The sequence below is a fragment of the Argentina anserina genome, chromosome 6 (assembly GCF_933775445.1).
Source record: "Argentina anserina chromosome 6, drPotAnse1.1, whole genome shotgun sequence".
Taxonomy (NCBI): Eukaryota; Viridiplantae; Streptophyta; class Magnoliopsida; order Rosales; family Rosaceae; genus Argentina; species Argentina anserina.
Window position 1 is genome coordinate 10,577,316 of NC_065877.1, and position 24,319 is coordinate 10,601,634.

General features: G+C 38.2%; 2 protein-coding genes across 2 annotated transcripts; both read left to right on the forward strand.

Annotated features, from left to right (window-relative positions):
• The first annotated feature begins 4,756 nt into the window (after window positions 1-4,756).
• On the forward strand, window positions 4,757-17,073 carry LOC126797770 (uncharacterized). Its single transcript, XM_050524492.1, has 2 exons — window positions 4,757-4,760; window positions 15,971-17,073. Exon 2 carries the CDS (start codon window positions 16,365-16,367, stop codon window positions 16,878-16,880), a length of 516 nt encoding a protein of 171 aa, XP_050380449.1. The 5' UTR covers window positions 4,757-4,760; window positions 15,971-16,364; the 3' UTR covers window positions 16,881-17,073.
• Window positions 17,074-21,873: 4,800 nt separating this feature from the next.
• On the forward strand, window positions 21,874-24,087 carry LOC126797752 (fructose-bisphosphate aldolase, cytoplasmic isozyme-like). The gene is made up of 3 exons (XM_050524465.1): window positions 21,874-21,994; window positions 22,526-22,753; window positions 22,976-24,087. The coding sequence occupies exons 1-3, from the start codon at window positions 21,967-21,969 to the stop codon at window positions 23,794-23,796; spliced, it is 1,077 nt and encodes a 358-aa protein (XP_050380422.1). The 5' UTR covers window positions 21,874-21,966; the 3' UTR covers window positions 23,797-24,087.
• The last annotated feature ends 232 nt before the right edge of the window (window positions 24,088-24,319 follow it).

Consider the following 24,319-nt stretch of genomic DNA (forward strand, 5'->3'; position numbering starts at 1 on the left):
ATGATACATTAAACATAAAATATATATTAGTGATTTAGAACCACATAGAAGAGTTATGAGGTACAAATTTTTCACTATCTTCATCATATCTTTGAGTATAGCCTTGAGTATATTGTGAAAAATAGTAATTAAATAATACATCCCTTTTATAATTTTCGCATATATTGACTTATATGCCAATCATAAGGGTCTTAAGTGATTGACTATAGGTTGTGGTACTGGTAGTTACCGTTTGGATCAAACATTTCTCAATTTTGACCATAACCATAGCTTTGTGAAGATTGTAATGAGATGAATGAGGTTCAATTCTCCTCAACAATTAGTTCAGTTTAATTTTAATTTTAGGTGAATGTTGAGACATGAAATCCAATATATATTAAAAAGAGTCATATATAACAACAAGTCGGTGTAGTAGAGTTGGCTACAACTTTGTGCTTGCAAATGATATATCAGATGTTAGATTCTTCTAATCAATGATTTGTTATTTTATTTGAAGTAGGCCTGACACATGACAATATTATGAAAATATCGGAAAATTTCGAAAATTTCCAGATATATCGGGAAATATAGGGAAGTGTTAAATGTAAGATTGCGTTTTTGCAGTGCGACTAGGCCCAAAATAGATCGAGGAAAGGATCTAAGAATGATTATGTTGTGATTGATCTGACTTAATAGTAACGGCAGCGACTCACTTATAACAGCAGTAATTCACTAATAACGGCAGAGATTTGCACAACCATAACAGTAGCAAATCAAATTTACATGAAATTTATAGAAGGCATAGCAGCAAATCAAATTCACATGAAACTAATATAAGGCATGTATGAGAGTTGGATGCTTGTGAGTCTAGTAGAGATGAGATCACATGATTTGAATGATGATTAAGGTGTGGTGGGTAAGGGTTTGGATAAGAGAGATATAGTTTGCTCTCTTGCTTGAAGCTACTAGGTTTTTCTGGGTTAGGATCAGATCAAATCCTCTGTAGATTGGAATCCCTTTGGACTGAATCCTTTTGAATCCCCCCCCCCCAGGTTGGAAAGAGTTTTCCCCCGATCCTCATGAATCCCCCCTCTTTATAGTGGAGCTGGAAAAGGAAGGAGAGCCTCAAGGACCCCTGGTTTATGAGATTCTTCTTCATCTCATATGCGTGGTCAATGGATAGGGGCGGTGATGGTAAGGATAAGTCGGCACCTTGGTGCTGTTATCACCAACCAAAGATCATGGGCTCCTTAAATCATGCTTAAAGAAAGTTGTGGAATAGGAAATCAAAGAAATATTAAAAGATCTAGGCGTGATTTGTGCTCCCTAGTCTTCTGGTGTTGCCAGAAATGGCTGAGCACCAATCTCAACAGCAAAAGGGGAGAACATGCCTTCTGTTTGAGGAAGATCGAAGCAGCTGGGATGGAATTGGGCCATGGGTTATATGATGGGTTTTGGGCCAGAAATAGGTCTTGGCTTTATTGGGTTGAAGATCCCTATCTCTACTACTCCAATGTCGAATTTAAAACCACATAATGCATGAATTTTGGTTCCCAAGCCCAAAATTTGTTTATGTGCTCTATTTTGACGACGAGCCTCACAAGCTCCGTTACCTTCCATACCACGACCCTCGTGTAAGCCCCAAAGCGTAGCTTGGGTCTACGAGAATTGCATGACGTGTTTTAATTTATGTTTGGCTTGATATTAAGCTTGGCCTGATTTTAGGACTGTTGATTCGGTTCTTCGCATGTCGGGCCTTGACTTTAGGCTTGTGGAAATAGAGGCATCAACATCACTACTTAGGGTTGTAACCGGTTCCAAAACAGCTAAAAATAGCTGGAACCGTAAACCGAACCTTGTTATTTAAATGGTTCCGGTTCCAAAACTATTCATGTAGCTGAAACTCTGCATAAACGATTAAAAACTACTCTGTAATATGCCTTTATGTTAAGATAGTAACTTAGTAACATTTAGCTAGGGGTGGGCATGAGACGGGATGGGACGGGACGAAGCTCATCCCACGTCCCGTCCCACTCTTTTGAATCGGGACGGGACGAAGGTTTTTAAGAATGCATCCCATTCGGGATTAATCCCGGTTGGGACGGGATGGGACGGGACAAATCCCACCTTTTTATGAAGTTAAATAAAAACCTATTTTTTTATTTTTTTCATAACAAAGTAACATTTAATAATGAAATTTTAACAAAAAAATGCATATTATGTTCAAAATATTATAAATTACCATTATTATTTGAGTTGATATAATTTTAGAGTTATTAAGAACATAAATTAGTTTCATTTTGATACAAATATATAAGAATTTTTAAGTTTTCATTAAAGGTGGGACGGGACGGGACGAAGCGGGATAGAAATTATTCGTCCCACGTCTCATCCCACTAGAATGAAGCGGGACGGGATCGGGACGGGACGAACGTTTTTAGACCTCCGTTCCGTCCCGTCCCTATGAATTTCGGGACGGGATCAGGATTTCCGTTTTTATGCCCACCCCTACATTTAGCTGAGTTCCACATCTACTTACAATCTCATAACGCAATTTTAAAAAGTATCAAACAAGAGACATCTCATACAACTCACAATACTAGAATTTGACACTCATGGATCAGAAAGGAGCAAAGCAGAAAGTCAGAAACATCCTTTATTTTCAAACTCAACTCATATTAAATCAATAATCTCCATATGTCAAACTCAAAAATGAACTCAACAGCAACAAGCCAATAACCAAATCGAGATGCAAAAGAGACATAGATCCTCTAATACTACTGATTTATATACTACTATTAGTCAAAACATGATCAAAAACCCTCACTGATCAGAAACCATCTCTCAAACCTCAATTCGCATGACTCCAGTTTGCAAACCATCACCAGTGACAATACACCACTAATTTGAAAACTGTACTTCCCATATTGCTTCATCTCTGCCTTTAGACTCTAAAGAAAACTTTATTTCAATTGAAAGTTTCGTGTTTATGCTAATAGGCCTAGTGTCTCGGTGAACACAACATAGTGCTAGTAATTCAATTAGTTTATATTTATCTTATGTGTGGCGCCATTGAATCACTAAGTATTGATTGGGTTATAAGCAAGAAATGGGAGCAGCTCCTAATCTTGAAAGAGAACGCCCCAAAACAAATATGAATATCAAAACTACTGAAATCAAATCCCAATCTACTGATCAATACTATAATCCCTAAATCCTATTCATGCTTTAAGTAATCACAAAACTCAATCAATACTAGTTGTTGTTACATATTTATCATATGTGAAAGGTCCAAAGAAGAAATCACAAACCTTGAAATCAAATTGGAGGCGAGCCGAGGTTGATGCCATTAGATTCGAACGCAGACGGATTAGTGCAATTGGAGGCGATGGTGCTCGGATTGGCACAACGATGGTGGAAGCGGACGTCGCAGTCGGAGGTGGAAGAGAGGGAGATGTTAGTGTCCGACTGTCGGAGATGGAGGAGAGGGAGGGGATGAGGGAGGTGGAGGCGGTGGAGGGCTGAGAGACTCGGCGGAGGTGGAAGAGTGGAGAGGCTTTGCGGCTTTGCCTTTGGGAACGAAGAGGTGAGAGGCTCCTAAGAGCGAGTTTGCGACGGGGGTTTCAAGGGAACACATACATGTCCTGATCTAAGTGAATCTAACTGTCAGTATTGTAATGGCTTTAAATCTTAAATCCAACGGTTCCTGTGTTTTTTAAAAACTAGAACCAAATTGAACCGATCCGTATACAAATGGTTCGGTTCTAAAGGGTTACATCATTTTTTCTTATAGGAAGCAAACCGAACTGTTGTGAATCGGTTTGGTTCCAATGGTTCCCTTGTCTTTGGGAACGAAGAGGTGAGAGGCTCCTAAGAGCGAGTTTGCGACAGGGGTTTCAAGGGAACATAGACATGTACTGATCTAAGTGAATCCAACTGTCAATATTGTAATGGCTTTAAATCTTAAATCCAACCGTTCTTGTGTTTTTTAAAAACTAGAACCGAACTGAACCGATCTGTATACAAATGGTTCGGTTCTAAAGGGTTACATCATTTTTTCTTATAGGAATCAAACCGAACTGTTGTTAATCGGTTCGGTTCCAACGGTTCCTTAGGGAACCAGGACCTATTAACAACCCTATCACTAATAATCTTTTTAGAATTGTGTTGTCGTGGTGTGGTAACTACAACCGTTCATTGCAATACGTTATAAGATTTGTCCTCTAAAAGAATATGTCGGATTATTATTAATGATCCATAGAAAAATATGACCGTTAAAATACATTTCAATTTGGTTAGCTTCTAGGTTAGAGTTAATATATACTTTTAAGACAGCCCGTCAGCCCTTATTCTAAATTTCTAACTGATCAGTCTGATGAATGTACCGTAGATCAAAGATGCGAGCATGGAATTTTCCAAAACCACTTGGGCTTGTACCAAATGCACACATGTTCTAATCAGGTCTAGCCCAACTAATTAGATCCAACTCTAGTTTGTGAAGGAAGAACCCAAATTAGACTGGCCAAACCGACAAAGTTTTGTGATTCCATCATTTTTATTTTCTTTCCAAATGGCGCCTTTGTTTATGGCTTTCATATGCAACCATGAGTCCATGACCATAAAGCTTGTATAGAGAGAATCAAATCATTAAGATTAGTGCTGTTAATAAGTAAAGAAGCAACATCGATGCCAGAATTGTGTAAGAGCAGTATTATGAGTCCCCCCATCTAGTAGAGAAAGCTCCACAAAGAGGAGTTCATCATGTTCTGTTCTTCAAACAAGTCAAAGGCTTCAACTGTGTCTAGCTCTTAAAAACCCTTCTTTAAAATTGTCATGACAGCTCTGGTATTGCACAGTTTAGACGTTATTTTATGAAGCAATAACGCTGGCAGTCTCCAACTATATCATTATCAATGGAATCATATAACTAGAACATGCATGATTACATGAAAACAGTATGGAATTGCCAAAACAAAGAAGGTAGTCAATGTTCATGCCGAAAATGGAATGTAAAACTCTACTGTACATATGATCTGCTGTGCAGTACTTAATTTGATGAATAGGTATGACAATTGCTGGTGTTTGATATAAGAATAGATTCTGATTCATTATCCAGATCGATCATATTCTGTACTAAAGTTTCAGTTTCTTTGATTAGCTGGTGCACAGATGTATGCAGTTTTGCTATATACACTAACGCAATGCAAGGAATAATTGCTTTATGGTCTATGACTCTGTGAAGACGAGCTTGGCATATATGATATCGGGGATAAGAAAAGGATATTCTTACTTGGCTTGCACATCTTTACATCAATGATAGATTCTTTACATAAGGTATATGTAAGATGTGGATGATTGAAGCATTTGAATTATGTTCTTCGTCAAAAAGAAAAACTTATCCCATTTTGTTTCTCCCCTTAACTCTTGATTTCATAGTTACATGACTGACTTCTTCCTTGCAGCCGGCTCTTAACAAGAACAAGTTTCTAACTCTACGGTTATATATGCTCATACTTTGAGTTTGAAGTAAACTAGCATAAACAATTTCGAATTAACTATGGACCAAAAGCCTTTAGTGATATATTCCAAACTGTTGGGACAAAACTCTCAGCTAAATTTCTCGATAAAGATCTTTTTTTCGCGCTTCTATATAAATTTCTAACTGCTCTATCATTGTATATCATAATTTATTATTCTGCGAAAGCTTACTTTAAATTATTTTTCAAGGTATTTGGTTGAATTATAACATAACTAGTGGCCATGTTACATATTTGACTTCATGTTGTGTACTGATGTTGCAGCTTTGATACTATTATCTCCCTGCAGGATCAATATCTTTTTCTGGGAGAGATAAATATTGATTGAAGAACTTTCCTTCTACTTTCCGGGAAAGTAACAAAAATATCAATGTCTGGGCATGCAGAGAATCATTCAGTACAGACATTGCCATATTTTTGGTTCATCAGCGATCGAACAAGCTAAAGAGAAATTACTACGAAGCAATTGTATGAATGATCAAAATGCAGGCGTGATCTCAGTAATTGACAATTATGGCCACTTCGATCATGATCGAGTTCATTTCACTGGTGTGGTATATTATGAAGACATGCATGTCGTCTTGTTTCTTAGCGGGCAAGGCTCCCTCGACTCACCTTTGTCATCATTTACACCCAATAGCTAAGGAGATTCCATCTTCTTATTTCTTAATTTTTTTTTTCTGCTTGCTAATAGAGAATGTGAAATTCCACTACTGCATAAGGTTTTTTCATACGGTGTTTCACATGCAATCTCAATGGTTACTAACTTATTATAGTACACCAAAATTACAATGGAAAATGTTTTAGCGCCATAATATGCCGCCAAATCCGGTGCTGCAATCTCACGTCATCTTGCCATGTCAGCAATTACAATAATCAAAAAATGTTATTTTAAATTAAAAGTGATGCAGGATGAAATAATTGTGTATTATTGAATGATATGGTGACATATATATAGGCATTACAAAACCACAATTCCGTAGGATTCGGAGTCCTAATCTATTACGAAGATGTTAATCTATCTCCTAACAGGAAACCTATTAGGCTAAGACACACACAAGGGTAGAATAATAATTCTCCCAGAACACTCCCCCTTGTGTCGCATGCCTAGGTTGCATGGTGCACACATTGTTGCCTCGGTAAAAACCTTGTCAAACAAAATAAAAACCTCTTAGGTAAAAACAAAAGCTTGATCGAAGGAAAAAAGAGCACAACGCACCGTCTACATTTGATAGCATCATGTGAGGTAGACTTCCCCTGAAGTCTACGAAACAACTTCCCCTAATTAGTGCCATGATCATGGAGTACAAAGAACAACGTATACAACGTTCATTACATGCTTCTCAAACGTAGTCTTGGGCTAATGATTAATCATTAATTTAGCCACACATCCTTAGATCATACATGCTATACTTAGCCAAACTTAGATCTTAGGAAACAAGATTGCATAACAACTCAAAACAAGAGTTTGCAATGAAAATCAGATTCTCGGGTAGAATGACCTTCACTCACTTAAACGGCCATAACTTCTTCGTCAAAATAGGTATCAGCAAACCATAAAATGTTCTGGAAAGTAGACACTCGTGGATTTCCAATGACCTAAAGTTCACAACCTAATCCGATCGGAGCAGTTCACAATGCTCTGTCGAAGTTGACTGACTTGCAAATTTCCGGACAGAACTATGATACTTTGCTAAAATGGCCATAACTCACTCAATATGATAGCTATGAACAAATGGTTGGTATCCCTGGAAGGTAGACACATAGACCTTTCCAACGGTACCAATTTCACCATATTTCATCGAGCGAGTTGTCTTGTAGGTCTCGTTGAAATTGACCTACGAAACTGGACAGATTCTGATTTGTCACATTCAATGTGTCTTTCGCAAAAAGAATGGGGGAATAGACCAATGAAAGACTAATTTTGGTCCGAGACGGAACCGTACGCACCCTCTACGCTACCAGTGTCGACTACTACATCAAGGCGTACGTTGATGTTGCTGGAGCTACTGGCGGCGTTGGTGTGGATAGGATTTGTGTTGGTTCAGTAAGTGTAGAACTAAACCCATGTCAAAGAAGCAATGCAAGTCCAATGACAATGCATATACGCATAGTTAATCACGTCATAATGAAAGCAATGGTGTCCCAACAACACTTACATATATGAATCTATAGCTCATCGAATCTCTTCATCATCTATACTTAGACGGAATAAAGAATCAAGAATTAGCTTTCATATGAACACATATGGGTATGAGTTCTTGCAACCGATTGTACTACGTTCTCTCGAACGTCGCAATCTGATTACATAAGCTCTCCGTGGTTTGGAGACATTTAAAGTCCCTCTGGCACTCTCATATCTGCGTCAAGATCCCTTTACAGATATTCTATGACCACTATCATATGCTGCAAATCAGTTTTCTTAGACACTACTACTGATCAAGTAGCAAAAAGCAATTATGTCCATAACGAGAGAATACAACTCATCGTAGTCAATACTAGGATAATGAGACAATCTTTGCGCTATAAGTCTTGCATATATCGCATGACTTCATCTTTCTCATTACACTTACGAACAACGACCAACATAACAAGTCTAGTTCAGCATGTATTGATTCTTTCCACTTCGGTCAAGTTGCTCATCGTTGATGCTTTACAACGGAATAAGAGCATAAGCAAATACATCATCAATCATGGGAGATCAATCCATTAAACACACGCGCGTGATGTATACGATCAATTGTGAGATTTCTATTCTTCTCTAACATCAACAAAAGGAGTCTGTAGCGTCCCACACAAACTTAGTTGATACACATGTTTAGAGAATACCTCTTGATGATGGGCGAAATACTTGTGTCTACACACTTCGTTTCTTTCTGGTTTTGATTTCAGAGAATAATGGTCTCCCCCTCATCTAGGTAGGAGCCAAGACCAAAGCTATAACCCTTATTAGTCCATATTTGCGTTTGCCGCCCTTGTTTTGTGGTGCAATACCACGGGCGCCGACAACACCACAGCGTACGATGGTGTCATCGCCGGCTTCCTTCTCACTGTCAGGGATGGTGCTAATGGTACTAGGACCAGGTCATATAAAATTCTCTTATATTCTGAGAGTTCCAACCTTACCAACACATCACAACATTTATGTGCGATCTCGTCACTTTCGCAATATTGGTATAGTCATTGAGCATCGAATCTTTGACTTTTTGGAGGTAGATAATGCGTTGCACATTTGCTCACTTTGAGTAGTGCGGTATCTTAATGAGACATAGTGCCACACCACGTCAATTCCTGGCGTTAAAACCGGAATGAGAGCATTCCATATCTCCCCCTAACGACGGGAAGTATGTCTCATCAAAGTGACTGTCTGCTAATATCGCATGATAGAGATCAACAGTTGTGGATTGGAAATAACGGACAAGTGTTGGTGATTCATAAATCATAACCAACCAAAATACTTAATCGTTTCAAGTAGACCCATTGAGATAACTATAATAGAGGCACATAAACAACTTTAACCAAATAGGCGTTTAATGAAAAGAATGTTGGGATCGTATACAGTAACCATCTGGTATGCACTAAATACTTGGCAAGTTGTTGGTCTAAAACGAATAAGTGTCACTGCATGCAACATCATTACATATCTCTATACAAAAATCAGCATGTTAGTACCCATAACCAAGTCTGAGCACTGCTAGATCGTGCAATGAATGAACATGAGGAATAATATGTTCAATGACGATCCCAGTAGACATGCAAAACGAAATCATCAAAAATCGTGGAGGTGAAATCTCCAACAATATCCAATCAACTAGATTTGAGAGGATGGGAAGTGTGGTGAGCCCTTAGTATGATGATCATAGCTAAAAACTTAGCAAATGCAGTGTTCCTTGCGGAAAGCAAAGCGACGTGTGACCAACGCGTCAATGCTCTTAACCTATACCATAAAAATACCGAAAAACGTCTGCATTTGGTTGGATAGGCTCCACTAATGTCACCTTAAATACTTTGTAAGAATGAAATGTTCTCGGTTAGAGCCTTAGCAAATAAGGACTTCCTTAAAATCTAGCAAAAGAATAAGCTTTGCAAAATGAGCGATGAGCATCAGAGATTGTCATGGAGGCATTAGAAAACACGGGAGGCATCACAAGCTCATGTGAAAGAGGGGATGCCGCCACCAATGGCCTGAATTCCATGGAGCCGGGTGAAATTTGGACTAGGAAAACGTGGCAGCAAAGATTGCTGGAAATATAACGAGAAACGACAAAAAAATCATCGGAAAAACTTGCCAGAAAATAGGGGCACCGATCGCCGGAAAACCGGCCGACGGAGGCCGGAGCTGGCCGGTATGGAGGCCGAAACTTCAAGTCCGATAGGGGACGCCGGCAGGAACCGGATGAAGGTGCCGGAAATGCCGGAAAATGGCAGTAAGGCGGCGAATACGTCGGTAAAACGCCGGAAAACGTTCCAAAAATGTCGGAACAGTAACGGGGAAAACGACATCAATTTTGACGTTCCGAGGTCCGTTTTCCAAATTTGAATGTCCAAATTCACAATGTCGTACTATTGGGGTCCCATGTAACCCAAAAGCGGCCAATTTAAAAACCACGTGAGTTGCAAACGTTGATCATGCATGCTAAGCCAAGGAAAATAAAATTCTCACGAGTCCATCTTGTAAACAAGAAATATGAGAAATTGTATTGAATATGCCAATATTTGATACAACACAAACAAGCTTCAAATTCCAATAGATGACTTAAGCGAAAGTCGAGCAAGAAACATGGCAATACCAACGTCATACTTGAAAAAATAGTAAGCAGAAAACATAATCAAAATAGATTGACTAATCAAAAGTCTGTAGCAACAAAATCTTGCATATCGAATTGGGCAGAGCCTTAGCCTGAGGCTAAAAAATGTGCTTACTTGAGAATGGAAGAATGTTACGTTTCCATCTCCAAAATTTCCTCAAGAAATAGATACAAGTGCCAAAAATGACATGTGTTTCTCGGATGTGGAGTATGCTTCAAGGTCAACTCTGGTAATACAACGTCATAGACGTTTATTGAATCACTTTAAGTGTGTCCTATAGAATGTGTTATTTTTGGGATCTTTTGTCAGCAAATAGTGCTGCTTCAGAGTAATGAATTTCAACTCAAATAAATGAGTACGTAGACCTTGAGATTATCGTTTATAGACATGAGTTTAAGAAAACTCAAACATTCAAATAACAGTCGTGATGTCGACGCATCCATGAGAAAACGAGGGTTGTATAGGTTTCGAATAATCGAAACTAGTCAAGTATGTAACCGGAATTAGAAGGGTTGTGATGTATATGGTCACAAAATAATCGATGCATATCGGCGATACTCATGATCGCACCTAAAACAGCGGTGCACTCAAGCGACCACACGAAATCGATATCTTCCCTTTTAAATAATAACGTGACTCTCCCAAGACCGTCACACGAAAAACGTCGACCAAGAGGGGATTCATATCCCTCTTTGGTCTCATCGGCGTAATAAGAAGGCCGGAAAAGAAGACATGAAAATGGCTAATAGCGCCCGATAATTTATATATATATGTTAAAAAACGGGAACGTTTATGAAAAATTTACCTTTGAAGGTTTGTAGTATGCGGGAGTAGCTTCTCTTGAGCGAAGTCCTTGCTTGTGAATTTTGCGTTTCTTGCGTGAATATGCGAAAAGAGCAATTTTGAATGTTTTGATGCGGGGACTTGCGGGGCAAAAAGATATTTTTGCGAAGCGAATGCGGAGAAGACCTTGCGGGGCTGGCTGTAGGGGTTGCAGGGAGGGCGGCGTGCGTGCGTGCAGGGGCTGCAGGGGTCGCGTGTATGGCTGCGGGGGTAGCATCGGGGGGGGGGGGCGTAGCGGCGGCGAACAGGAGGTGCGCCGACAGAGGAGAAGAAGAAAGAAAAAAAATTCTAGGGCTTTAAAAGTTCAGGGTTTTAGGGCAAAGTGCGTGATAACGTGATGCATGATGAAATAATTGTGTATTATTGAATGATATGGAGGCCTATATATAGGCATTACAAAACCACAATCCCGTAGGATTTGGAGTCCTAATCTATTACGGAGATGCTAATCTATCTCCTAACAGGAAACATATTAGGCTTAGACACACACAAGGGTAGAATAGTAATTCTCTCGGAACAAAAAGAACTTTTTATCCTTATTAATACAACGGTTCTAGATTATTAAATGAAACGACAATCTTATCCCAGTTCTTTTTTATATCATTTTTTTTAAAATGTAATAAAAAATACGATATATACAAAGTATGCTTGAAATATATAGATATATATGTGTGTATGTGTACACGCGGGCGATATATATATATATATATATATATATATATATATGTGTGTGTGTGTGTCTATATGATAATTGTATTAATTATATACATTAATTAATCGTAAATGTAAATTAATTAAATAAGAAAGTCATAAATCTTGACATATTTGTCACTATAAAGATTATCATCGACATAATTGTGTATTAATCAAGATATGTGTACTCTAGGAAAAATAATATTTATTACCTTACATATCCTCTTAAATTGATTATACCCTAAAAAAAGAATATTTCATTTTAGAAAACAAAAAAACAAAAGAATCTTACCAAAAGTTTTCATTTAAATATAAATTTTGTAGTTACCTTACATCGTCTAAAATTTAAAAATAAATATATTTTGTGCATATATATATATATGTATATTTCACGCGTGCACACACATATTTCAAGCATATTTTTCATAAATTTTAATTTTTTAATTATATTTTAGAAGCATTATTGTGATGAAAAAGAAGAAATGATAAAAAGAACAAAAAAATGTTTTTATAATAATTTAGAACCGTTAGATTAATAAGGATATGATTGTCTTTTCATTTAAAATGACATTTTTATATAATTTTAATTGTTGATATGACAATGTAACGTGATATGCCATGTAGAATTATGGCGCCAGATTTGGCGCTATATTATGGCGCCCTAGCACTCCTCAATTACAATCGGGAATTCTATGCACTTGTGCTTTTACTAAGTATATCTGTTTTAATTTTTGAATAATTTTATTTCCTCATTTATCCTCTAAAAAAATTAGAGGGGAAGAAACCTCTTTTATTCCATTTCTAATATTTTCATGTGGAACCCAAAATTCACCCAATATTAAGATCACTCCTGATAAATTATCAGAGGGGAAGAACCTTCTAACGATGCAAATAATTCAATCTTTCTATACTTCAGCGTTTAAGTAAAAACCGTGGTCTCGTATTTTAATATTTTATTATATTTTACTTCGATTGATACCTTGGCATAGCCATAGACTTATTGTGTCTTCAATCTAGAATCTCTCAAAAATAGAAGTTTTGAATCGCCATACTTGGTGTTAGAGAGAGACAGAAAAAGAACTTTTGGGATTTGGATGAGTTGATTAACAGATGGCCGGGTGAGAAGGTGTATTAACAGAGAGGGTAAAATAGGAAATCAGTTTTTACAAAAAAAAAATATTAGAGGTATAAATAGTAAAGTATGAGGTGCAAATAAAACCACCCTTACAACATTATTTTGCCATGTTAGTGAAATTAATTAATTAAATTTGGCACTACTGTCCACATGAGTACCATGACATGATAATTTGTATAATTTTTTACGTGTATTATGAAAATTTTAATTGACACGTAAAGAAACCACGATGGTGTCTTAGTTTATATGTCTTGTGGCATTGAAATGGATTTAGTAAATTGAGGTAGTAACAAAAAGAAGTGAAATTCAACCTCAAAGTCATCATCTTGCACCTCGTGCTAGAATTACGTACTTTTATAGTTGAATAAACTGAGCACATAAACTCAAGGTTATTTTCTAGTTATTATCTCGAGATGTTCTACTACTCTTGTGATTTATGATTCAGTTAGTATGTCCCCATGTATTTTGCGGTTTCTTAATGACGAAGGCTTGAGAGTGGCCATATTATTCCTTTTAACAAAAAAAAAAAAATCACACATCAAGACGTCCATCAACATCATCATGGTGACATGTTTATTTGTGACTTCTTCTCCATCCCCATCCTCGTTTCCATGCCATTATTATCTAATCTCACATCTCATGTGATGTGGGGGAGCATGACATAGTACGTGGGATGCACACAATAATCTTGCAAAGGAAGAGGTCCAAATAGTGAAGCTTCACGTGTGTAACTTATCTAGGAGAGTAATTTCTCAATTTGTAACCGTAATTTGATTTATTACATAGTAATGTGAAAGTGAAACCTTATAATTGGTACTTTGGCAGGTACAAATTTGCTGGCTGCTTCTTCTTTTGGGATTCCTCTTTTGCTTAAAACGTAAAGTTTAGCTTTTGTAACCCCAACTACGTCAATAACTAAATTGCATTAACCAATTCCATAAAGAAGGGCTTATAAATTTCTCTTAGGAATTCAATTATGTAGTAGGCTAAATAGCACGGACACGATTTGATACGTAGACACGACATATCAAAATTTTTTTGGACACGGATACGTAGTTGACACGTTAATTAAATATATTTTTAATATATATAGGTATTAAAATTGAAATCTAAGTTATATAATTTCTTAATTTAAAAAATTTAAATAAAGATTCAAACCAATTACTAAAATATTAACTTTTGAGGAAAATCCGACCTTCTAAAAATATATTTTGATAAATTTTCAAGAAATTTTTTTTTATTAATATAAATTTTAAACTATTTGGATAGCTATATCTATTAAAATGTGCATCAATATACACAAAAGCAATTCAAGATGAATGACTAAGGAGTTCATATCTCCTTGGAGTAACCAATGTTTGAATCACACTATGTGCAATTTTGTGATTTTATTGCATGTGTGTGTCCAGATCGTATCCAAGCAAAAATACGCGTGTCCAAAACATATTCAAACAAGCATACGCGTGTCCGGCGTATTTAAGTGTATCCGAGATGTATCATCAGTGTCAAACACGCAATAGGTAGTAGGTGAAATCTCATGGCATGGTATTAATTCGTGGCCTCAATCATCACTATCATCCATTCATCACCATCATCATCAACATTACTTCATGTTATCCATATAAGAATCCAAAAGTCAGCTCCTACCCTTACCTAAGTGTTCTTCAAAAGCACTCTTCAAATATCCTTGTTTGGCTTACTACTATCTAAAAATGGCTTACTTATATTTAAAAAAAATTTCCACGCACGCTCCCAACTTTTTGAAAGACATCGGTGGTAAACTGGTAAATTTACGAATAAAGATGTCTTTACATCAGTGACAACGGGTACAATGTTAGATAATTTGACATTATATATTTTCAAACGAGTAACAATAGAGATTCTGCCGTTTACTACATTACTTTATTTCCCACCATACTCTTAAATATATAAGACAGTACACAATCAAATCTGACTGTACGTTGTTAAATAAGATGATGATATTTATCATAATCAATAAATTGGCCCAACCCTAAAATGAAAAGTCCAATGTATATCAAAGACCTATTCTATAGGAAAAACTAACCAAACCCCCCCCCCCCCCCCCCCCCCCTTATATGCACTTGCCAAATACACAATGTGGTTGACCCATTAGGTTAGGTGATTAACTAAAGCTAGATTGTATTTTAATTTTATATCCTCAGGTATTACTCGGTATGAAAAATTATAATATTTAGTCTATGTGGCATACCCCTTTAATATTATTGGTAGATTTTTTATTATGTTTGTTCTGATTAGTTACTCATATTTAAATAATTTTTTTCCTTTCATCACATGCATATTTACCACATCATTGAATAATATGATTGACTGAGTACACTGTATGGCAATGCCACATAATATTCCGAGTACACAGAATAATTACTCGGTATTACATATCATGTCAGACTCAGAGCTATTAAGATAAATATTAATTTCATTTTTCTATGAATGCAAATTGCATATGAGGGAGTTATGGCCATCTCTTTCAATATTTCTTAAAAGAATGGATTAAGGTTAAGGGAATCCGTTATTAATTTCTATAGGCTGGCCTAGAACATGGATTTCAGTGCCCTCCTTAATTTGTCATTCGCTCTCTGATTTCCATTTCAACAGTTTTGAGTTCTCTGAATAAGAAAGGATACCCCACACGGAAGTAAACAAGAGAGCAAGAGGAAGAAGAAGAATAGAACAAGTACCTTCCTCTTCTTTTGTCACCTTCAATCCTTCCACATCTCTTCAACTTTGGGGAAACCAAAACCAAAAGCCCTCTCGCCTCTCCCAACCCCACAACCCAATTCTCATACCAATCTCCCATCTTGAGTTTTTTTATTTTATTGTTCAGTTTCTGGGATTTGGTTTCTAGTTTCAACACACAAATGAGGAGTATAGCTACCTGTTACAATGAACATGCTATTAAGGTATCAGATTCATATTGTTCAGGGCCTTCAAACAGAGCCTATGTTACCCCAAAGCTGACTCATTCAGTCCCAAATGAAGTTAAATGCATATACAAAGCTAAGCTCTTGAACCAGAAGCAGCTTCTGATCACTCTCACTTGGTACAACAGGGTTTTAGGCCAAGGACTCATTGTCAATGTAGATGAGTACAAAGTGAATTCCTCCTCCTCCTCCTCCGCATTCTCCTCCTTCTCCTCCTCATCCGCATCCTCATTCTCATCTTGTGAATCAAAATTATCGTCGAGTTCGAATTCCCAGAGACTGCAGAAGGAAAAGGGCAGCAAGACATGGCCATCCTGCAATTCGAAGATAGAAGTGTTTTGGGATTTCTCCACTGCTGATTATGAAAATGGATCACCAGAGCCAACGAGTGGTTTTTATGTATTAATTATGGCAGACTCAGAACTTGGTGTAATCCTTGGTGACAAGATTGAAGAAGTGCTGGACTTGAAGAAGTACATGACTGTCATATCACAGAAGAAATTCTCATTGGTCTCCAGGAGTGAGAATGTCTCTGGCAATGCAGTGTATTCAACCAGGGCTCAATTCTGCGACTCAGGAATTGCTCATGACATTGTGATCAAGTGTGACAGAGACGACGAAGGAGGCTCGAAAAGCCCTGTACTAACGGTTTCGATTGACAAGAAGAAGATTTTTCAGGTGAAGAGGTTGAAGTGGAATTTCAGAGGAAACCAAGCAATATTTTTAGATGGACTGCTGGTGGATTTGATGTGGGACATTCATGACTGGTTGTGCAACCCAAAATCTGGGCGAGCTGTGTTCATGTTCAGGACTAGGAGTGGATTGGATAGCAGGCTCTGGCTGGAAGAGAAGGTTCTTGAATACAAGGGACAGGACAGGCCTGAGTTTTCCTTGGTGATTTGTGCCTGTAAGAGCCCTGACTGATTACTTGTCTTTCTTGTTTTCGTTCTTTCAACTATTTCTTAGTTAGCAGAAAAGATTGATAATTTAACAGTGACTATGAGTTCTTATTTGGTTTTATGGGGTTTTAACCTGAAAGATATAATGGTTAATCTTCAGGTTTATGGGAAGCTATATGCTTTACTTGGGGAGTTGAAAATTGTATAGAATCAAATTGTATTGGAAACATTTCTGGCATTAAAATCCTATGTCTCTCCTCTCTTTCTCTCTTTCCTTTCTAAGGCAAATAGCTAAGCTTCATTATTATCTATTGGGATGGATTGCAGATTGAACTTGTTTCCCTATTTGGTGATTACTGACCGGTCTTATGGATTGAGGGTTATAGAGATTTGGGTTTTTAAAACCAGGGGACAAGCATTGCCCTTTTTAGGTAGCTGGTAGTACCATTTATTCATTTAACATGACATTGTGGCATGCCCATTTTTTAAGGGTCACCATTATAACATTGTTCTTTGCACGGCTTAGATAGAATGGACTCAATGGACTAAAGGAAACTACTCAAACCAGAGTAATTCATATCCTTTGTTAGGACATTCACCAAGACTGAAGCAAATTCCGAAATAGACATCAGATGGATTTGAGTCAATAGACTGTATTGTTTTTTCTTTTAAGCAGGAATCGTTCGGTTGTATTTAGGTGTACTCTTAACTGAAATTACTCCACATTTCTGTTTTTTTTTTAAATCTCCACATTTCTGTTTTGAATAGGTTGAAGTAACCAATGTTCTTTTGTTGAAGTAAAATCTCCTCACTTTGATAGTTGGGACTTTCCTATAGACCTCCAACTAAAAGGATTTGAGTCATGTTATTTCATGATTTGTGTTATCTTAGTATTAAGAATAGCTGGAATTGAGCTGAAGACTTCTAAAAATGAAATTGGTTTAGTGCTAAGGATTGCGACTATACGCTGGACGACTAGTGTTACTAATCACCCTAGTTGGCCAAGTTATTTATTATCCTTAATGGTGTTAGAAGATGTTAGAAGACGATTAGTCTTGTGACCCTTGTCTTACTTTGTTACATGCAGTCCGGCAAGTTGATGGTGTTAAAAGCTTTGTTTTCCATAACAATGGACTTAACTCTTAAGTCATACCTTAGGAGTCCACATACAGATTTTGAATTCGACAATTAGTCTTCTAGTTATTTTATAACTAGTAACGAACCAAAATTCGGAACATTCTTAATCGACAGCGTCAAATTTGTGAACACAAAATAAGTAGCACAAATGTAGGATACCATACCTGCTAACCACCACACATACATGAATCATAAAGGCAAAGAACTGTCGATCCTAATTAGTCCCGTGCCATTTGTATCATTTTCGGGTCATATTCTCGCCTCATGTCGGGAAGTATGACCTAAAAAAAGCTCAATGTGTGTGTGTTTTAAAAAAAAATCAAAAGGTCAACTCATATGTATTTCAGTAAGCAGAACCAAAATAACACACTCAAAGACCTATAAAAAAAAGCTTATTTTCTGACTAAAACAAACTAGCTATTCCTATTGGAGCTGGCCCAGCCCATTTTAAACCGGTCAAAACCGTGTCCATGTCATACTCGAGTCGACACATTTATTTATCGTTTCGGGCTCGAGCCGATCCTTTTACTTCAACATCAAGTTTGGCCCGACCTGGGCCATGGTCCAAGCCTATGTCGGGCCAAGCTCAAGCCCACCCGATCTATTAACATCATAAGACACAATTAGAATAAAAAATATTATATAATTAGAATATTTGTTTTATAACTATTTAGAATAGTAAAATAAATAAAGTACTACAATATATTTCATAATCTTATTTTTAAAACGTTATGTATGTCAAAATAATGACGTTTTCTTCACTTAGTTAAAATTCTTAAATAATCAAAAGATTTTAATTTAAAAGTTATAATATTCAAGTCTAATAATGATAATTGTTTATATATTTATATAAATACTATAAAATTATGTGTTTAACGGGCCAACCTATAAATTTATCATGCACAGGGCGTGCAGGGCTCAAAACGAAATCGGGCTGGGCCGGGCACATGGGCTAATTTATCTCACTCATCCCGGCCCATTACAATAATGGGCTCAGGTCGACTTCTACTGGGCCGGGCCCGTGCCGGACTCGGGCTTTTAAAACTAACTAGCAACTAGCTATTCCTAAGTAGAACTAACCAACTAAGCCAAGATTAACGCACATTTTCATGGTCATGAAACACAAAAAAATAGGATACATATGATGTAGCAGACAAGAATAAATTTTAACAACCACACTATTGTATCACTACGACGCAATCCAAATTATTCAGATACGACAGAGGGAGCTCTCTCCTGCTCTGTCGGGTTCTCATCAGAGGCGACAACCACTAGATCTTTGTTCCCTACATCCATCAGGCTCTCCACCAGCTCCACCTCAGTAGCCTTTGGTTTCCTAGAAGCACCAACTTCGGTCTTCTTCTTCTTTGCATATATTTTCCTACTAGAACCTTTAGAAGTCCCAGCCTCATCCAAAACTATCTCTCTAGCAGCCATGGTTGATTAGTGCTACCTTTAGGGTGGCCAGGATTACGTTTAGCCTTAGGAGAAACCCAAAGCTTTCCATTTTTATGCTGCACTACTAAAGACATATTTTCTTCAACAGAAACAACACTAGACTGCAAGTACCTTTTCCAAGGACGACGTAATTCAGTCGTAGTAAGACAGTTTAGAGGATTGATGACCGGTGCCACTGACTTAAAAGCCGTCAGACCCACAACTCTCAAAGAAATTTGGGAATCAACAAATACCCTAGCATTACCAACTGCCTCTTTCACCGGTTTCAAAGAAGCAGACTTAACCCCCGTCAGAACTAGGGCAAGCTCAGTGATTACAACCCTAGCATCTTCAAGCATTACCTCAACCTCAAAGGAACCTGACGGTATGGACACCGGCACATAAGACACCACCGGAAAGCCAAGAGGAGGCTCTAGCAATTCCTCTGGCTCGACCTGAGAAGGATATTTGGTTAGGGAACCATCATAATGAATGGAGAGACCAGCAATGTTCAACCGTAGACCTTGCATCAACTCTGCTTTCTCATGCATCAAGAACTTATCATAGCAGAGCTCATCATGCTGAAACAACCCACAACGCCGGCAAAAATCTCTGAATTTCTCAAAATCAACGACAGCTCCAGCTTAAGTGAGTCTGAAGCCTCAAAGAGCATCCAAGATCTCACACGGTCCTTGACATCAAAACAGATCAGGACGCGTTACTCCGCCTCCCTGCGAAACAATGCCGCACGATCCCAATTCACCAACCTTCACAGAGAATCTCCGATACACATAATGGCTTCCTTGTATTGTAGGTTTGCCGGTAAATCCTGAGTCGCCACCCAAGTCACCAAATCAAAAAGAGGAACCTCCTCCATAGGGGAATTACCTCCATACATATTCAAAACAAGCATTGTGTTATGGAGTGGCCGGCCAGCTACCATTTTCGCCAATTTAATTTCAGTGAAAGATCACAAATGGTGAGGCCCAGCCTCACATGTGCCAATAAATTTAAGTCACCATCTCATTAACAACTAGTGTTACGGGATTTCTTAGCCCAAGAATTTTCCTCTTGTTTCAGAAGATTAGCCCGATGAGTTCAAGATTTTTAGTAGGGGCCGTCGAATAACCATTTGTGTTTGTGGATAAACTGAGGCAAAATGTTTTGCTAAATTGGGATGGAGTCGGTTAGCTAGCATGAACGAATTGTATTCGATTTCAAAAGGATAAAAAATAGCGTAGAAGTCTACAAAATTTAAGTCAAATCCTAGCTAGAGCATAATCAGCATATAAAATCACATCTCAATAAATTGCAACTGCCTGCAATTGAAAAGTTACGCTATGCATGCATGCTGTTGTGGAGTCTCCGAGGTATGAACTAGGAAGTAATATCTCATCCACACAATAGTTAAAGTTTGGTACTTTTGTTTTTCGATGGAGACAATAGTTTGGTACTTGCAGTCTAGCATTGAGCAAACGCAATTTTTTTATTACTAACACGACGCCACAAAATTTACAACTTTTCTTGTAAGAAATTAATCATTATCTCATTTTCACGAATGATTGGATGGACAAACCATACGAAGCCATTCCATGGAAGATATGTATGAATGTCTGGTGAAGAATTGACGTCTCATGAACGCGCAACATGGTAAGTTGATCTTCTACCTAAAGCAGAAAACTAATAGAAGGCCATAATTCACACAAAGAAAAAAAGAAAATGGTGTAGAAGAAAGGCACGTGGCAGTGAGGCACACTATAGAAGAGGACAAGAGGTGGTAAAAATTGAGTCCCGGTATTCGGATGAATTTAGGCCCGCAGACTCGTTCTCCGAACCGGCCCGCAGATTTATTCATTGGGTTTTGCGGCGTTATATTCTTTCTCATCACAAAACTTTGACCCCACCTTTTCCTCTCTCTTTTTTGGTTACATCCTTGGGGTTACCCACCTTTTTCTCCGCACTGGTTTCCGAACCTTGTTTGAGCTACATATTTGCCTTCAAAATTTTATTTGCCTATTATACCCCTAACCCCTTTTTCATTTTTCATTCTTTATTATATTCGCAAATGACCAAATATTATCCTTGCCTTCTTTGAGCAAAGTACGAGTATTTTAACTCAATTTTAGTCAATAACTCATATCCAAACCTATTCAATAGTACTCGATATTCAAAGTTGTAAGCCAGTCTGACATTGATGCTCACTTGACGCTGATTAAGAAGCATTCATTCATTCACATGATTTTTTATTTTGAAAAATAAGTAAATTTAGTTAGTGACTAACTTTTCTAATGGTTGGACCTAGTGAATTTACAACGAAGATGATGTCTAGAAACCTAATTGAAACCATGATGTCATTGTTTGAAGGGATTGATATCATGAGGCTAAAAGAGTAAAATGAAGAGACATCGTGATCCCAAGGCCTCGGCGCTCTCTCATATTAAAGCCCTAATACCATCCCACTCGCTTCATCCCTCTCTCTAGTTCGCAATCGTCTTCTTCTGCAAACTCGTCCGATCTCTCTCTCTCTCTCCACAAACATGACGGCCTACAAGGGAAAGTACCATGGTATTATTCTTCATCTTCAACCCCACCTCTCTTCTTTTGCTTCCCCATATTCTAAATCACCGCTCCTCCCTGTTTCAGTCGCTCGCCATCTTTTAATTCTTGGGCTTATGATGCTTTCTCTGCCTGATTGACAACCTTTGTATAATCTCTGTGATGTATTTGCATGTTGGATTTCATTATTTGCATTGTGTCATATGGGTCAGTGTGCTTTTATCAGTGACTAGTCACTCTGTTTCGATTTTTTTTATTGATCCATTGAATTATGTTATTGTTAGATCTTATGTAGTTTTGTGATTGGGTTATGACTTTGGTTGGAGAGGTGCTGGGTGATCTGCGCTTGTGCTCGGATTTGATGTTCATGTTCTGTCGATTATCGAGTATTATAATTTATCCGTTATTCCATCGATGGATGGCCATGTGAGGTTTTTGAACTTGAATTTTATGTTGAAAGTTAGGAATCTTTATATCGAACAAGTTTTGCCTGTAAATTGGAGTATCATTTGTGGATTCTGAATTTTGTATTTGTTACAGATGAGCTCATTAAAAATGCTGCCTACATTGGCACCCCTGGAAAGGGTATTCTCGCTGCTGATGAGTCCACTGGCACAATTGGCAAGCGTTTTGACAGCATCAAAGTTGAGAATGTCGAGGAGAACAGGCGTGCTCTTCGTGAGCTCCTCTTCACTGCCCCTGGTGTCCTCCAATACCTTAGTGGAGTGATCCTTTTCGAGGAAACCCTCTACCAGAAGACAGCTGCAGGTATTTGACATAATCCCCTTTGTTAATATTGTTACCTATTGATAATTTGTCCGACGCATAATGTGGTCACTTTGTTTTTGTATATCTCATTTGCAAATCCTCATGGTTTAGATGGAATTTGGCTCTAAGTACATCTACATTATTTTAGTTGCATGTCTTTAGAGGTTGGTGCCTTAAATATTCTAGAGACCGTGTGATATTGATGATCCTTGAATGTTGCAGGCAAGCCTTTTGTTTATGTCTTGAACGAGGGTGGTGTCCTTCCCGGTATCAAGGTTGACAAGGGTGTTGTTGAGCTTAAAGGTACCGACGGTGAGACCACAACCCAGGGTTTGGATGGCCTTGGTGCCCGCTGTGCTAAGTACTATGAAGCTGGTGCCCGGTTTGCCAAATGGCGTGCTGTGCTTAAGATTGGTGCCAATGAGCCATCTCAGCTGTCCATCAATGAAAATGCTAATGGATTGGCTCGTTATGCTATCATCTGCCAGGAGAATGGCCTTGTACCCATTGTTGAGCCTGAGATCCTTGTTGATGGACCCCATGACATCAACAAGTGTGCTGATGTAACTGAGCGCGTCCTTGCTGCATGTTACAAGGCTCTCAATGACCACCATGTTCTTCTTGAAGGATCTCTATTGAAGCCCAACATGGTCACTCCCGGATCTGAAGCCAAGAAGGTGTCGCCAGAAGTGATTGCTGAGTACACAGTCCGTGCCTTGCAGCGCACCACCCCCGCAGCTGTTCCTGCTGTGATGTTCTTGTCTGGTGGACAGAGTGAGGAGGAGGCTACCCTCAACCTTAACGCCATGAACAAGCTCAAGGGAAAGAAGCCGTGGACTCTTTCCTTCTCCTTCGGCCGTGCCCTTCAGGCTAGCACTCTCAAGGCTTGGTCAGGAAAGGCAGATAATGTTAAGGCTGCACAGGAGGCTCTCCTCACAAGGGCCAAGGCCAACTCAGAGGCTACCTTGGGAACCTACAAGGGTGATGCCAATCTTGGTGAGGGTGCTGCAGAGAGTCTCCATGTCAAGGACTACAAGTATTAATCTAGCTGTATTGGTATGGAAATGCAAGTTTGTTTTCTTTTGTCACTTCTGTCATGGTATATGCCTTTGGGTATGATCTTTATGAAGCTTGGGATGAGATACTAGTAGAATTATATAAGCTTGAGGAACTTTAGCAAGCATGGAGAGTTTTTGTTACTTACGCCTTTGTTTTAGTTAAAGAACTACTCGTGTGTTGAGTAGTTTCATCGTTGTGGTTGATCTTTGTTCTTGATCTTCAACTTCTGCTTTGTTGATGTGCTTTCAATCAAGTTGCTGTATATAGTTGCTGTATTTCGTTATCATTACCAAACCAGATGTGTGCGGTAACATGGATCTGGAGAAAATTGGTGTCTAAAGTCCAAACTGCAACCAACTCTAGAGAACATTCGAGTCGTGCTGAATCCCACGGGCTAGGACCACAATTGGAGTCTTCACAAATTGTCCGAGCCTGGTATTATTTCGGGAGAATTATACCGGAGTTCTTCACTCCACCCAAGTGAAGGTTCACCCTTAAATACAAATC